General features: G+C 35.8%; 1 protein-coding gene across 8 annotated transcripts; it reads left to right on the forward strand.

The window, feature by feature from the left end:
• Window positions 1-3,936: 3,936 nt before the first annotated feature.
• Window positions 3,937-15,372, forward strand: LOC104600555 (fatty-acid-binding protein 2-like). 8 transcript variants are annotated; one of them, XM_010263572.3, is made up of 11 exons: window positions 3,937-4,079; window positions 4,882-5,499; window positions 5,758-5,980; window positions 8,179-8,254; window positions 8,512-8,614; window positions 10,998-11,066; window positions 12,861-12,897; window positions 12,995-13,069; window positions 13,154-13,205; window positions 14,422-14,466; window positions 14,771-15,372. In XM_010263572.3, the coding sequence occupies exons 2-11, from the start codon at window positions 4,979-4,981 to the stop codon at window positions 14,866-14,868; spliced, it is 1,299 nt and encodes a 432-aa protein (XP_010261874.1). In that variant the 5' UTR covers window positions 3,937-4,079; window positions 4,882-4,978; the 3' UTR covers window positions 14,869-15,372. The 8 variants fall into 8 exon arrangements, with proteins under 8 accessions (XP_010261874.1, XP_088749137.1, XP_010261872.1 ...); XM_010263570.3 differs by lacking the exon at window positions 3,937-4,079 and adding an exon at window positions 4,098-4,360; XM_010263574.3 differs by lacking the exon at window positions 3,937-4,079 and adding an exon at window positions 4,109-4,759.
• The last annotated feature ends 1,969 nt before the right edge of the window (window positions 15,373-17,341 follow it).

Consider the following 17,341-nt stretch of genomic DNA (forward strand, 5'->3'; position numbering starts at 1 on the left):
CCAAATAGAATATGTTGATAATATACAGATATATCATAAAATGTTGGGCAAGCTTAAACTGTATCGGACCAATATCTGATACCTCAACCTAAGCCCAATCTAAATTTAGTTTAGGCCCAATTTTTTTTTTTTGGTCAAGCCCATCTTAAAGTTCAAAAGCTTAAACCTAACTTTTGATTGAATTGAGTTGGACTTGATTTGTTTTTGTTGACCAGCCACACATCTCCTTTTTGGACAATCTTCCTTCCAACTAGGATGCTTTTTCATCCTCGGGAGCCAGAGGAGGGGATGCCATCCCTTTGGAATTTTTTTTTATTTTTAATGTATTCCCTTTTATTATTTGGGCCCACGAGCTATTTTCACATGAAACGATTCTCCATGCAAGCTATGCAAGGTTAAAACAATAGAGGTCCCTAAAGCCTAAACCCCCATCAAGTTTTTTTCTTGTAATTGTGTTCCAATCCACTCAATGAATTTTGCTTCTATTACTTCATTCTTGCCCCACCATAACGTTCTTTGAAGTTTATTTATTTCTCCACAGCTTTTTTTTTGGGATTAGGAAACATGACATAGCGTAAGCTGGAATAGCTGCTACCACGAATTTCAACAAAATGTCCTTCCCTACTTGGCTTAGGTACTTCTCATTCCAAGCATTCATTTTGCTCCGAACTCTCTCCACCAGTTGAGAAAAATATTTGCTTTGGTTCTACTAAAAGAGGTAGGTTGTCCAATATATTTGGAGGGGCTCCTTACCAGCTTGACTTTGAGGCTCTTAACGATGATTGTCATGAATATTGGGGTGGGTTCTGGAGCTAAAAAAGACTACAGACTTCGTAAAATTCGCTTATTTACCAGAGGCCCTTTCATATCCAAGGATCAAAGTATTGACATGTATCGGCCGATATGTATCATTTCGGGACCCCTCCGATATGCCCCTACAGTGGGTGTATCGGGGGTCTGACCGGTTCAGGGGGTGGAGGAGCCCTAAATCGGCCCCCTGAACCGGTTACAAAAAAAAAAAAAAAAAACATAAAGCAGTATTGATTTTCCCAATACGCCCCTACCGACGTATCGATATTTTGAACCTTGTTCATATCTTTGAATGACTTCCACCACATGGGCTCCTTCCTAAAGAGAGACTCTTGTGAATATATAACTATCATCTACAAAAAATAGGTGAGAAATGATGGGGCAATGAGCATTTAATCTTATACTTGAGATTAAAGAGTTTTGGACCAGCCCATTTAAGTTTGTCAAAAAAACTTCATAGCACATGAGGAAAATATAAGGAAATAAAGGGTCCCCTTGACTGATTCCTCTTTCTGGGAATATTTTTTCTATGGAAGTACCATTGACTAAAATATGATAAGATACTGTGGATACACATTCCATCACCCATTGGACCCACCTTAGACCAAAACTCAATTTAAGGAGAACCCTCTAAATAAAATCCCACTCTAATATGTCATAAGCCTTGCTCATGTCAAGTTTAAGAGCCATCATGCCTTTTGAACTTTTAGATGTTTTCATGTGATGGATTAGTTCATGGGCTATGAGGATGTTGTCACTTATCACCCTTCCTAGAATGAAAGTACTTTGGTTTAGGCTGATGATAGAGTCAAGATAGGGCTTTAATCTATTTACTAACACTTTGGCAATGATCTTGTAGGTTGTATTACAGAGGCTAATAGGTCTAAAGTGGGCTGCACAATCTGGGTTCTTTACCCTAGGGACTAGAGTAATGTGGGTAGAGTTCAATTCTCTTAATAGGTGCCCGGATTGGAAAAAACCTTTTACCACATTGATTACATCTTCCTTAACTATTCTCCAATATTTTTGGTAGAAGAAATTATGAAGACCATCTGGCCTCAGAGCTTTCCTATAATCCATTTGAAATAAAGCAGATTCTATCTCTTCCTCATTTACATCTCTTTCTAGACCTCATATCTTTTGTAATAGTTTTGGTACAGGCTTCCACAACTCTGCTTATGTCAACATGTTGGGGCTTGCAGATTTGTAAATGTCTCCGAAATGATCCATTAGGACTGTCGAAATTCTGTCTTCCCCCTCTACCCAATTTCCTTCACCATCTTTAATTTTTTTTAATTATATTTTTAGCTCTTCGCTTTAAGGTGTGTAAGTGAAAAATTTTGGTATTTCTATCACCTAACTATACCCAATTCAGTCTTGACTTTTGAGCCTACAACATATCCTCCCTTTTTTGCCACAAATCCAATTGGTTTTCTAGATTTTCCACAGTTGTAGCAATGAAACTCTCATTTTTTGCATTCATCTCAGCTTCCAAGGCTTTCCTATAATCATTTATTTTAGAGTAGATACACCCAAAAACATCTTTGTTCCATTTTCTGAAACTCTGCCTTAAGACTCTGCATTTTTCTCTTAATTTATATTGACTATAGCATGAGAAAACCGAATTTCAATTGTCTTTAACAAAAGATTCACATTCACTATGGGTAGACCAGGCATTTACAAAACGAAAAGGTTTCCATCTCCTTGGGGATGGAACATTTGTGTCTAAAACCAGAGGGAAATGATCCGATCCTGGGGAAGGCCGAATCTGGACTCCTACATTATTGAAAGAGAGCCTCCAGCTTGCATTGGATATAACCAATCCAATTTTGCTCTAATATTGTGGTCCCCATGTCTTTTGTTTGACCAAGTAAAGATTGTCCCACTACTTTCCACTATCTCTAGCCCATGGAAGTTATAGTTTTTGAGAATAGTAGACCTTTTAACTGGCTTACCTCCCTCTTTGTTTGATGCATTGAAATACATGTTTAAATCCCCAGCACAAAACCACGATCCTTGGGAGAGATAAAAGAGATTCCCCCACTTCTCAAGGAAAAGATTCCTCAAGCTAGATTTTGGTTCTCCATAGAGAAAGGTGCAGAACCAGTCCCCATTTATATCATCCTGGATTTTAGTGTGTATGTAATAAGGATCAGCTGCAAGTATCGTAAACTTTATATCCTTTTCCCAAAAAAGGGCCAAACCTCCTTTTGTTCCTACAGAATGTACCCCCAACAATTCCGGTCCCAAAACCTCTGAAATCTTCTCCTGCGGTTTAGTAGGGAAGTATTCATTTCAATTAGGAAGTAGATATTTATTTTTTCCTCTTGAAGGGTCTTGAGACAATTTGGAATTGTCGAGGGAACTCCACCCTTTGACAATTCCACTGTATATTTTCATTGGCACCTTGGGGGCTATTGCGGGACAGTCTCACAAACCCACTTATTAAAGAACAGAGGGCAATAGCCAAGCTTCTTTTCTAACAATAAAAAAATACTAACATTTTCTTCAAGACTGAACATGACCGTACACATTTGTTTTCGGTAACGGGTCTTTTAGGTTTTATTCCATTTCGTCTGGCTCTACAAATTGCCTCTTTCCCCTTGAAAAGATGAGGATGCTCTACTCGAGTCTAGTCATTTTTAATTCTCTCCAAAGTCTCCTCGATCGGTTCGCCCATAGCTATATCTTCCGAAAGAACAGGGGTCCAAAGTATCCGTAATTTCCGGACCCAACATTGAGTTGAGTCCGGATTTGGGCCCAACTTCGTCCCATTCAATGCAATGGGTCTCACCCGAACTCAATCTTGCTCTATTGTTTTAACAAAACCCGTACAGATATCCCTACTAGTAAAATATTGAAGGCACGAATAGACAAAATTGAAGCATACATTCTCGGTTTGGAAAGATCGGGCTTGGATGGTATCCGGCCGGCCAACCGCCCAAGTATAGGCTAGACAATTAGACACTTCTCTTCTGAGCAGTTTCATATTGCGTCGCAGATCCAACAACCGTGGACGGTTTTGCGTGTCTGACTGAAAGACCCAGAGTCCTTCCAAGTGTCAACTTCCAAGCATTAGTTTTCCAAAGTTACAAGTCAAACGAATCGGTTACCTCTTTGAGAGCTGGGGTCGTGCGTCATTTCCAGGTATTAGAAGGGCATTTTATGTTATATATTAGCAGAATCTTCGTGTCCGAACCCGCCAACGAAAAAGCCGTGGAAAGCGAGAATTGAAGGTGAAAGGTTCAGGCTTCTTCCAGCGCGAAAGAGTATATTCTTTTCCTTTTATTTCTCTATTGTTCGTTTTTCACCGATGGAATTCTCCACTTTCTCCTCCGATATTTGTATTCGAAGAAAACCCTAATCGTGCGTTTTCTCATTTTCGCTATTTCACGCAAGCATTCTCGATCTCGCCGTGGAATTCTGCACGGTTTTTTTTTTTTCCTTTTTTGTATTTCCTTTGTATTTTCTTCTTTGGGATCTTTTTCTTATCAATTTTATTTTTCGGATTGTTCACGCTGAAAGGTAATTGACCAAAATGCTGATCAAGGTGTGCATGGTTCTCTTTGTTTTATTGATTTCTTGAGTTATGCTATTTCTATTGCATTGTTATTGGTTTAAATGATTTCTATCCTCCAAATTGTTTAATTTAGAGCTTTGGACGACAAAGAGTGATTCGTTTGAGTTGTTTTTGTGGAAGTAAGTTTATATTGAATGGAACTGTTTTCGAACCTGACTGGTTAGAGAGAAGTTTAATTGTTTAATTATAGACTGGTTCTTGGCCCATTGAATTGTTCTGAATATTATCACTATTTTCTTTCCTATTGTTTATTTTGGAGAATTATAAATAATATGGTGTAGTATGGAGGTTCGTGGTTCCTATCTATCTGCATCAACATAATACGCACTTAGGAGGGCTGGTCATTTAGTTGATAAGTCTCGCTAGATGGTACTTAGATTTCAACAACTAAACCAAAACCAATTGGGTTATTTATTGGTCCAGGTTTAAGGTTTTTGTTAATGCATATTTGTGTATTAAATTTTAATTTTGATCTTTCTGTTGTTCTGCAGGTATTCAGTCTCTGCATTGGAATTGCATTTCATGGAATTTCTTCTTCCTAACAGTTTGCTATTTTAGAGTTTAGTACTAATCAACACATAACATAACATGCGGAATAGTTGGTTCTTTTTCCTGGATCTCGATGGAGGATCTCCATACATCTACCCACCAGATCCCCTTGTTTATCAGAGTTTTGGGGGTCATTTGTTGTCCCAGATTAGTTCATTTGTTGACAATTCTCTCCATCAGTCGAGATACATATATTTCCCTGGAAGTTTAGTGCTTCAAGAAGCTTTTAACTGCTTTTCAAAATTTGCTGGAGCTTTACTTTTCTGGTGTTCAGCTGGATCAAACTCCAATATACATCGGAAAGTATCAGATAGTCCACATGGATCAAAACATAGAAGTTTTAAATCCTGTACACAAATCAAGCAAATCACTTCTTGTAGACATAATCTAGCAGGGCTGCACTCCAGTTCTAGATCAAGACCAGAATCTACTTTCCCATTGCTTTTTGATAGGATCGCGAATTCCACAATAAGCCAACTGTGCAATGAAGTTGAACAGCTTCAGCCCTTTCCTATGTTCATGCTAGCTGCTGCTTTGGTACCTCCGTTTGACAAAAGCTTGTAAGTCTTCTTGTAATCTAGGCATTTTTTTTTTCTGTCACAGCTTCCTTGTTATGGTTGGTAATTTTCTTTTCTTGAATAATCAGTACCCTTCCAAATGGATGAAGACGTGATGTTAGATATCAGTTCAAACCTTTTTTCTTTGCATACTACCATGTTGACTACTGATGAATGTATGCGGACATTCACTGAAACATATATTTATCTCTGTTTTCCATATCAATTCTTTCCTACTCTGACTTTGACTTCTTGTTCAAGATCCCCCAAGGTCCTGCATGTCCCTCTAGAGAATACTGATGTAGAAATCAGTGGACACTTGAATCAAAGATCCTGTGTGGATGAGCACCGGGGATGCACTGGCTATTCTTTTCTAGACATGGACTGGAGCAGGCATGCAGTTGAGCCAAGAACAGGCATTAAGTTCCCTACAATTTTAGATAACATTCTAGCTGGGGAAAAGAGATACAGTTTACCTCCGGAGGTTATTGTTCTGCCTCCCATCTTTTGACTTTCTACAAATTATTGATGTTTCCTTCTTGATGTGATAATAAAATAACTGTTGTTTAGATGTTCATTTTTTGTCAGTACCATGTAAAACAGTTGTGTGAACTGAAACATCATTTATTGGTTTATTTTGTAGTTTTTTTTGATACTTGTGCTTTCGAAAGTGTTCTTTCACTAGATTTTATGCTTTATTTGAGTCAGAAATTTATTTCCATTTTCTGCCCTAGCCATGAGGTCTGAGACATTGACTTGCAGCATTTTTTTTTTGAAGAGGTAAAGTAAAATTTCATTAATCAAGAAGAGATATACAATAAAACTGTTCACTGTACAAATGAACAACCTTAAGAGCCCTCAAAAAAATTAACCATCACACAAGAACCCGGCACATCTCCCTCCAAATGGACCACATGACTGCCAAAGGAATTGCATTCCACCATTTACTTGCAGCATATTGCCATCTATTATACTGAAAAATGACCAAGAGTGCAGATTGAAATTATACTACCAAGTAACAAGCTTTTATGGATTAGAAAACTTGAAGAACTTGATTGATAAACAGAAGTATACAAAATTTCAAACCTCAAATGTGCAATTTATGTAATTTAACAGTATAGGATTGCTCTCCCGTATTTTCATTTTTTCCAATACAATAACATCAGGAATCCATTTTTAGGTTGTTGTTTCCGCTTTCAAGTTTCACTGCCTCACCTGCATCAGGAGCTCTTGTCACCAATTATTTTTTTACTTTTACTATCTAATTCTTCTTTGATACAACCATTGCTATGCTACATCCAGCTTTTGTCTGTGACTGCAATATACCAACAGAACTCAGTTTATTTTGACATCCTATATTTCTTATATGCATGGATCTGCATTTTTACTTCACTGTTATTGTACAAATACCATGAATGCACTCCCATTTTTGTACTTTTTATAATACTCTTCTTTATTTAATAGATGTACTCAAGTCTTGTAATGTTTCTGCTAATAGGGTTTTATTATTAGCAATTTCTAATAATGAAATAGGATTCATATAGTTGATCATATAGTCAGGATAAGGCTTCATTGATTGATTGATTGTTCAACAATCAATACCTGATGGAAAAAGAAATTATTTGATTTTTCAATATGGATTACCATGTTTTTGAAGTTTATTATGGTATTGACAGGAGCAGTGCTAGAACACCAAGGAGATTGTCACTTCATTCCCTGTTAAAATTTTCATGACACAATATGCATCATATTGTCATAAATAAGCTTAATTTCCTAATTGTGAGTTGGATCAGGAGGGGTGCAGTGCGGATGTTAAACAATCATCCAGATATGGGGATTTGGGAGTTCATGATTCTATCTTTCTTTGATTACTGTTTACTGGAAACTAGTGCTTTTCTTTCTTTCTTCTTCTTCTTGTTTTTTTTTTTTTTGATAAAACTGGCCACTAATGTTTTACTTATCATTTCACATAAAAATTTGCCTGTTTTATGCAAATTTACCATTATCTGTATGAAACCCAGGACTGTAAATGGATTGAATCAAATTAGATATCCCTATATCTAAATTTGATTTGTTAAAATTTGGATTTGAATCAAATCTTATCTATTGAATTCAAGCTGGGCTCGGATTGAATTTGGAAATTGAATACCATTAATAAATTGAACTGAAAACAATCAAGCTATTATACTATTATCAAAATGAACTAAAACTGACTTCAATATTGTGTATCATGAATAAAATGACTTGAAAATAACTTTAATGATATTTGAACTATGACTTTGTACTAAGCATATAACATCACATCAACTTTAGCAATAGATGCATTTTAGTTTTATCTAAATATAAAGAATATATACTTAAATATTATTGGATCAGATCACAGGGAATAGGCTTGGGGTAAATCCATATTGGATCCACTTAAACAGATTGAATTTGGATTGTCTTAATCAGTTCGAATTTGAATATGGGCAAATGGATACCATTTGCAGTCCTAATGAAACTGGAATTTTTAAATGGTGACTCATGTAATAGACGGTGGATTTTATAAAGCTGTCACCATTTTACAGATGAAACATTTGCTGGTGGTCAATTCTTTCTTTTATTGCATCTATATTCTACCAATTTATTTTGTTTTCCTGGAGAGTTTTGAACATTATTATGCAACCTCCACATGTATTACAGGTCCTTGTTGGGACTGGTTCCAGAACAATGACAATTATCAAAATCAAATCTCTGAAGCTTTATGCATTTGGTTTATGTGAGTACTCTTGAGCTCTGCTTTGATGCTCTTAACTTCTAGTATTGCAATTTACTAATTTTTATACTGGATAACTGGAATAAGGGGTTTACATGATTTTTTTTTAAATTTTATTTAATTATGCAATAACATTTGTTCTCAAATTTCTGTAGAGACCAACTTACTGCATTCACTTGCAACTTTCAACCAAACTAGATTCATGGAAGTTGATCCATTCCTCCAATAATCAAATTATTCTTGCTTGCTTTTTCTTGTAGATGTTCACCCTGACTCTGTCTGTGAGGAGCTGGATCCAAAATATGCTTCCATGTCTGTCAGTGAATTGAACAACCAATCAGATTTTTTTGAGGATCTTCTCAGGTATTCTTCATACCTAAAGCACTTTTTGTTCACAATATAACTCATAGTAATTGCCTTTTCCAATTGATATCTAATCTCTATGGTTGTAAAATTTATAATTTGAGTCACTCCATACGTAACAAAGACTTCCCTTCCATGAAAGAAAAATCATATGCTAAATGTGCAGGTCTGCTTCTAACTTGATATGTGAAAGATTTTGATGAATAAAAAAAAAAGAAGAGATTGTTGGGATTAAGGCATGTAATTGCAATCCTTGATATACATATTCTGGTTTTGGGCCCATTGCACTTTTGATTAGTGGGGTGCATCTTTTTTTGATGAATATTAGTGGGTTACATCTTCTGCGACAGACAAAAGAAACCCCAGTAGTGAATAACCTTTTGTCAAGAATGGAGTTTACCTGAAGTGCTTTTTGGTCCATTTAAATGTCACAAAATTTGATTGAATGTTGAGAAGCCAGTTTTATTTTGAGAGCAGCCACTTTGTGCAAAAAATGCCAAAGGTTAGACTGTATCTAGTCCACCTCTTCCAGGACCCCAGATGGGTGGGACCAACATTGGGTAATGACCTTTACTTGCCAAAAAAACATTGGGTAATGACCTTATTTAGGAGTTGATGTTGATTAATGAGGCATGTTGCAATGCCTTTTTAATTATTAACAGTTCAAAACAAACTTTGTTAGAAAGAATCAGGAGAAACATTACAAAAGGCATCAAATGCTAGGCCTGGACCATCCAGCAGTTACAACAATCCATATACTCTGGAATTCAATACCAACCTCTCTCCCTCACTGATGCAGGAGCTGAAGAGTCAAAATTGGAATTTTTATGCATTTCTGTATTTTTGGACACCAGGGACATTTTTGTCACTTTACATTTTTCTGTAGGGTCCAATAATAGGGTTTGGTTGTCTATTTATAGTTTGTTTATGCTAGGCCTAGACCATCCAGCAGTTACAACAACCCATATACTCTGGAATTCAATACCAACCTCTCTCCCTCACTGATGCAGGAGCTGAAAAGTCAAAATTGGAATTTTGTGAAAATTTATGCATTTCTGTATTTTTGGACACCAGGGACATTTTTGTCACTTTACATTTTTCTGTGGGGTCCAATAATAGGGTTTGGTTGTCTATTTATAGTTTGTTTATGTTTAAAATTTCAGAGTCATTGAATTAGTAGGATTAGAGTTATTGAGTCTTCTTTGAATTGAAATATTGATTCTAACAGTTTGTCTTCTAGGATTATTACGAGTTTAGAGTTTATAATCATGTATGGACGTTTTACACAAAGAGCAATGAAGTTTATTGAGTTTTCTTCAGCTTATGCTAATTATGGTGAGCGATTCCCATACCCTAGAGTGATTATAGGCACCCTGTGAGTGATTATGGGTGTTTTCTCTCTTCTTTCTCTCCCTATTTTCTTTCTTATTCCTTCAAGAAGCCATTACAGTCATAAATTTCTGATCAAAGAAGACCATTCAACATTCTCTTAAGGACTAGAGTTGAACTGGTCTTGCATCACTCACCCAAGCAGGAGCCCATGGAAATCTATTGCAATGTTAATTTTGGAGAAAAAAAACAGAAGATACCTTTTCAGAGGCAAGGCATTCCAAAATTTTAAGATCTATTCTATAGGTTGTCATATTTTGATTATATGCAAATAGAGAATATCTTGTCATCACTTCAGCTACTTGAACATCTTTATCTTGTATATTTTTAACACTGTTACATCAAGGGGTGTTATACTCCATAGGCATAACAAAACCAGTCCTTATATATGATCATCTACAGGCAATTTCAATGAATAGTTGAACCAAGTAAAGGACTAATCACCTCTTTGACTTGGCTTTCCACCCCCATGGTTCTTTTTTAATAAATTAGTACTTGATGCCTGGAAGCATTCAAAGGCCTGAGAGCTAAGAATACTGCTGGTATATCTTATTCCGATATGAATAATGTTGTAGTGATTAAAGAGAAACTTATATACAGGTTATTTTCATATTTCTCAGTTCTATTTCTGAGGTGAGCCTTGTGATAAATGTTCTGAATATGCTCTAGCTTAGCTGTGGGTTGTATTGTACATCCTTGTATTATCCTGTATATTCTCAATATATACGTTCAATTAATGATAAAAGAATAACAAGAAAAAAAAGCTCTGATGATGCCATTTCACTTGTTTGCATGGTTGACACCAAGCTTCCTGAGTTCAGGGTATTGCTTGATAACATGCTTCTAGATTTTTACGAAACCATTAATAACTTGCAGAACATGTACAATCACTACTTTTCAGGCAGGTTCTGGGAGAGTCTTGGGTTCTTTGTGCATTGTCCACAAGAGTTGATTTTGATCTTCTCCTAACAAGGTTTCTGTGGGGATATTGCAGGAAGGATATTCATATGACTGTTAGGCTTGTGGTCAATTGTAATGGGCTGAAAATCAATACTGTTCGGGAGTAAGTTAGATTGCTTGCTCTAGTTATCTTTTGAAATCTCATACCTTATAATTAATTTCTATCTTGGTTTGGTACAAAATTATAGCGACCATAAATAAGAATTGATTTTTTTTTTGGGTATGGGCCTAGAATGCAAACCTAGAATGGATATGATCTGAAGTGAATACATCATCTGTCATTGTCATGAAGGATCCTAGCTAGCTTTATTAAAAAGAAATGAATCATGCAAAATTAATTTCTCATTTACATAGTACAAGAAGGGTTTAACCAATCGGTTGCCTAGTTAGTCTCTTTAGAAGTATGTACAAGTTGGTATTTGCCAGAACCTTCCAACCAACAGTGAAGATAAACTGGATCACTTGTTTGTATTCCAATTTCAAAGCAACTCTGGTCTTGATATATATTTAAGTCATGCACCAGTATAGTTGGGCTTGTTGTGGGCAACTGAGATCTACACAAACCCTTGAAAAAGCTATGGGGATTGAACTGTTTACAATATACATGTTTACTGATAAAAAAAAAGAGGCTCCTTTCCCATGTATATCATCAAAAAGGGACGTGACAATCTTGAGCAGTGGATCTCCTGATTCCTTCTGATTGGCAAGTTGCTTACACAGTAAGGGATTGAAATAATGGAAGTTAAGGCCCTGTTTGGATAGATTTCTACTTTTGTATTTTTAAAAATACCAAATCAAAGTCTATCCAAACATGGCCTAATATTCCTGCTCAGAGCAAAGTCTCTGTTAGCACTATCAATCACCTTGTTTTCCACATTCACAAATCAGGGTTAAAGATCCCTCTTTGTGAATTTAATTATAGATTCTATTGTCAAAATTTTATTTTGGGATATATTTAATTTCTTTCTTAATAATGTCTGCCAGCAAATCATTTCCATGAAGTCAGTCATGTCCCACTGCAGTTATGTATCCCAATGCTCCATGCTGATTCTGTATCAAGATAGTTGAAGAATCTTTCTCCAAATCATGCTTTTAAAATGAGCATTCAAATAACAAGTGTCCATGAGGCTTCAAGTACCTTCTACAGCATTATGCTTTATATTGGCCTAGTTATTCTACTTCTAGTGAGGTTAGCCTCTGCCTACAGTGAATCAGATGTTAACCCAATCAATTTTAGTTAGGATCAAGTCATTTCAATGATTTGTATTGAGCTGGGGAGTGATTAGGAGTCCTTAAATTAGGGAAACAAGTTTGCATAAGGTCCATATTGCTTCTGTGAAAGAGAATAGGAGTTGAAATAAAGCCCTGCCTTTGGCTTTCTTTTGTTTGGTTTTGATGCCAAATGATTAGGAGTCCTTAAATTAGAGAAGTCTGTATAAGGTCCATATTGCTGCTATGAAATAGGACAGGAGTTGAAATAAAGCCTTGCCTTTGGTTTTCTCTTGTTTGATTTTGATGCTAAATTTTCTTGATGGTGCTAATTTCTTCAAGAAGCTATTAGGTGATACTTCCTAGTAGTTCTCTAGATGTTATTCTTTGATTTTTGGCATTAAGTGGCCTCTCCCAGTCCCAATGTTAGGAAAGCTAACTTAAGGAACCCTGGAAATTGGATTATATACCTAATTTCTTTGGATAGGAATGCTTATGTTTTTTTTCTTGGTTGACTTGCATCTGGACACAGTTGACACAGTTTGAGTTGTAGTATAGTATATACAGACATGTTTCCAAATTGCAGATGGATTTAATCATGAACATGTCTGGGGAAATGATGTTTTCTTACTTATTACATTTTTCAGCTATTAACTTCTCTTATTTATCTGTTATTTTTCTGTTCTAGTGCTTTTGAGAAATCTCTCCAAGCTCGGTTGGTGAAGGTAAGTCTTTCTGTAAAGAGTTCAAGACTTATTTCCATCATTTCATTGACTTAGTAAATGGCTATTCACTGACAATTAGGTTTTATTTCCTAATTAGGTGAACCCCAACACTGATTATCGCTGCCTCAGAGCATTTGGTTCATATTTTTCTCAGGATATCCCATTACCTGCGGTAATCATTCATTTTGATATGCTTGATGCTTCATGTTCCCTTTCATTGAGAGCATGTTTTCATTTTGAACCCTATAATTTGCAGGGTACAACAATTGATTTTCGACAAACAGCAGATGGGTGGCTAATTACAGAAAGTGAGTAATTATAGAAGAGAAAATCTATGGTTATCATTTTATAACAAAAAGGGCCATTACTCGATGCTGATCCTGGCTATATCATAAGAGAGGTGGATTGGATATGAATTTTGAAGCAGAAATTCTCCACACATAATAGTAGGCTTCAGCCACTAGTGTTAATAAGAAGAGTAGAATAAGAAGCAATAATAATTTCTACTATAGCTGTTGACCATTGTAAAAACAGAAAATAACTCTTTGCTCATGCTTTAAACAGAACAAAAAAAACAAAAGAAGAGAATAGAAGGCTATGTTTACAAGACCTGTCAACACTCTTTTATAGACCAAAATGCAGCAATTCCCTACTTAGACTCTTTAACTCCTTGTGTTTAGACTAATAATAAAAAAGAAACTTCCTATTCAATTTAGGACACCTATATGACTCCACTGTTTCTACTCAAAACTAACTTAATCTAAGAAACTAGAAATTACTTAAAATATTAAGTCATGCTTTTACTATAAATGCTAGTCCTAAAGTTACTATAAGTGGTAATTTAATTTTTTTTACTAAGAATGATGAAGTCATAGAAAATTGAAACTTAGGCTGCGTTTGGAAACGATGCAAATGGAGTGTAAATCCCGGTTCAGGGTAAATTTGTACTCTGGTTCACTTTTGCCTGTGTTTGGCAACACTACATTTATGCATTGGCAAATGACAGACCAATGCATATTTACATTGATAATAAGATGTAAAAGTACGTAAATTTGCATTCAAGTGGGCTTTTGATAAATAAAAAACTTATGTTTTATTGAAATTCATGCTTACATCCATTACAGCTAAAAGTCTGTTTGGTAAGAAGGTAAATTTGTCAGTGCAAAACTAACCCAACTTTGCAATTTATATGAACGGTTTTACACTCCACATATTTGCATTCACACTTATTTGCATTGTTTCCAAACGCAGCCTTAACTCTATCCCTAAGAAACTGACAAACCAGAAAATGAATATGAAAAAAACTTAAATAATACTGATCCAAATCACCCAAAAAATACATAATTACCACTGGTTCAAGAATATGGAAAATCTTAATATTTACTTCCTTGTTTTCTTTCCTTTCTTCCATGTTTGCATGAGACCGAACTTAGGTGTTCCAATTACTTCTGTTAAAATGTTAGCATTGAAAGTTCAATGACATATTTCTTTGCTTGGTTGATGGAACAATATCTATTTTTGCAGTTGCTGGGAAACAGATTGGATCAGTTCATAGCAAGGACTTATGCAGTAAGCCAAAGCCAGAAATTTTACCTTCCTTTTTGTTTGTTTATTTTTACTTGTTACAGCAATAATGCTTTTGAAACCTCATGAACAAGTACAACTGTAGCCCCCAGGCTGGTTCAGGGTATAGATGGAGAAATGGGAAATGAAAAATGTGTCTTGTGTGTGTGTGTGTGGTCCTTTATAGGGCAACCTTTTTTAACCATTTTGACTGAGACTGAGTTTAAAATGAGGAAGCAAAAGATTGAACATCTCATCTTCCCTGGAGGCCACATCGGGATAAATAAAAATCCAACTTATCTTCGTGCAGGAGCTTTCTTCGACATGTACATTGGAGATGTTCCAGTTTCTGTAGAGGCGAAGGAAGAAATTGCTAGAAACATTGCTAGTATCATAAGACGATGTTGAGCTAAGCTACTCGTGGCCATTTTTTTGGTCCAATATTTGTTATCAATCAATTCAGTGCTGACATGGTGAGCCGTTGCATGCTTGCTTGCTGCCTACTTGTACTGAAGATTTGTTGCTCCTCCAGGCTCAGTTGTTACACGATACCAGGTGGGCAAGTAGCGAATAACAATCTTTTAATTTCCTAGCCCATGCCCATCTTGTAGGGGGACGTACACCACTACCAGCGGAGAGTGGAGTACGTTTAATGCAGTTCCAATAGCTCTCTTACTGGTGTCTGGAGTTTTGTGGACTGGCATCGTCTTGTGCCCCAGTCGATGTTTTTTTATTGGGCAGAAAGGATAATTGCTTCATTTTTTAATATTTTAATATTTTTGAAAGAAAGAGGGGGAGGGATTAACCTTTCAAGTTTCAACTACTTGAGTTGCAAACTCGCTATGTTTAACGATTGTGTAATTTTTCTTAAATGAGTAAAATGCCAATACATAATCAATTTCTGGACTGTAAGTGTTTCTCTGGTCATCCAATTGCTGAGTGTTTAACTGTGTCAACCGGTTGCTGCACTGGAGATGGTATGCCATTTCAACAAAAGCAAGGATAAGCATTCAATTATTTTTGCCTTGCTAACACAGCAAGGCAGGCCTCATTTACTTTTTAGTAATTTATTTATATGTTCTTTTATTTCTCAGGTAAATAAGACAATGATCATTTTAGTTATAAAAATTTATTATTAAATTGGGTATTTCTGTTCTATTTAAGTGTTGTAACTTTCTTTCAGGTGGAAAAGTTATTTATCCGTAGGAGGTGGGTATCACTTTCTGAAATAAAAAACATGGATTTTTTTGTCAATAGAAACTAAAATTCCATTAACTAAGTTTTTCCCCTTTCAAAATAAAAAAAAACCATCCCAAATGTGATACATTTCCAGCATTGTATCACCTGAAGTGGGGGTCAAAAATCAACGGGCCATTGAGGTCCTAAAGCCGTAAGGCATCTTGTTAATCAGAAAATAACATTGAGTGGTTTGTCTTGTAAGGGGTTTACTAAGTTGCTCACAATAACCCCAATGGGCAACTCATCTCTGATGGACTGGACCTGATTTTAGTTACTAACTAAATGCAATAGTATTTCTGGTAACGGTTGTCATCAGGAGTGCTTTACATCATAGACAAGTTTATCACATTACAGGTTTTAGAACTCCCAGATCGCAATATAAGCGAGGGTATTATATGCCGTAAGCCTCACAAACCAAAACTTTGGGGCTTGTGGCTCCGGCCTTACACTGTCAGTCCTCTTATCAGATATACGATATTTAAACACAGTAGTGGGAAACGATTGCGGTGGAGCTGGTAAATTGATGGATATTTACTATTAACCATCAACTGCTCAATGAACTGAATCATCATTATCATCGATTCACCGTCTCCATCGGCGTTCGGCGTTGTTTCTTTTCTTTTTTCATTTAGGCCAAGTATGCTGCAATACACAGATAGCTTGAAGCTTTAAACTATCGTCTTTTTCTGCTGTAGCATGTATCGGTTTAACACCAAATTTAAAGAGGGATTTCACTAATTAGACCTACTTTGATCACTAATAATAATCATTTAGGTTCACAGCCCCTCCGGCCTCACTTACGAGGAAAGTAATCCAAACTTCCTGTTTGAGTTGGCGGATTCTTCAACGAAAGTCAATAATTGAAGATTTTGATTTCTACTTTACAGTTTACACTAAGATGTTAAGAATAAAACTTAATGTTAGGTGTTTCCATTCTTCATGACAATAGCGGCTTTATTTATTCTAAAGTTTTCGATTTGGGCCGGTCATGGTGGAATCTTCTTTAGGTGGATAGTAGAGGCTGTTATTCACTCATTCGTGCCATAGAATTGATGGATTGGATTTATTTTTTGAACTTTTCATTGAGGATTGATTGAATGATTTTAAGCTCCTGAAAGAAGAATCTCTTCTTTAGAGGTTGAAAACATTTAATTAATCACACCTAATAGAGGATGCCACCAGGACCCTTTCTACAAAAGAGAACTTGTTTTACACTCATTTCTACTGTCTTTAGTAAGCCCACTTGAGAGGGCTTCCGTGGTGATTGAGCTTTCTTATAGAGCTGTTTATGAGAAGCTACCTACAATAGCTTCATTGGAAAGTTGATTTTTGGATTCATGTAAATTTATTTTCAGTTTTTCGGAGTTTTACCAAATAGGACTTTATGGCTTTCTTAGTTCTTTCTTTTTTTGGGCTTATACAACACAATGCCATAAACTACTGCATGAAACTCCTCCCAAGCTCATACTCAATTTAAAATTACGTTTCATGATAATATTTAAATTTTTTGGATTTTGAGAAGGGGGAAGTTAGGTAAATGAGATTTTGTTTCCTATTGACCAAGAAATTCATGCTTTTTTTTTTTCAAATTTATGAAGAATTTATTTTCGTTGGGTATCACCTAGATAAGTGATAGTGTAAT

This window comes from Nelumbo nucifera, chromosome 8 (assembly GCF_055504915.1).
Source record: "Nelumbo nucifera cultivar China Antique chromosome 8, China Antique-T2T, whole genome shotgun sequence".
Taxonomy (NCBI): Eukaryota; Viridiplantae; Streptophyta; class Magnoliopsida; order Proteales; family Nelumbonaceae; genus Nelumbo; species Nelumbo nucifera.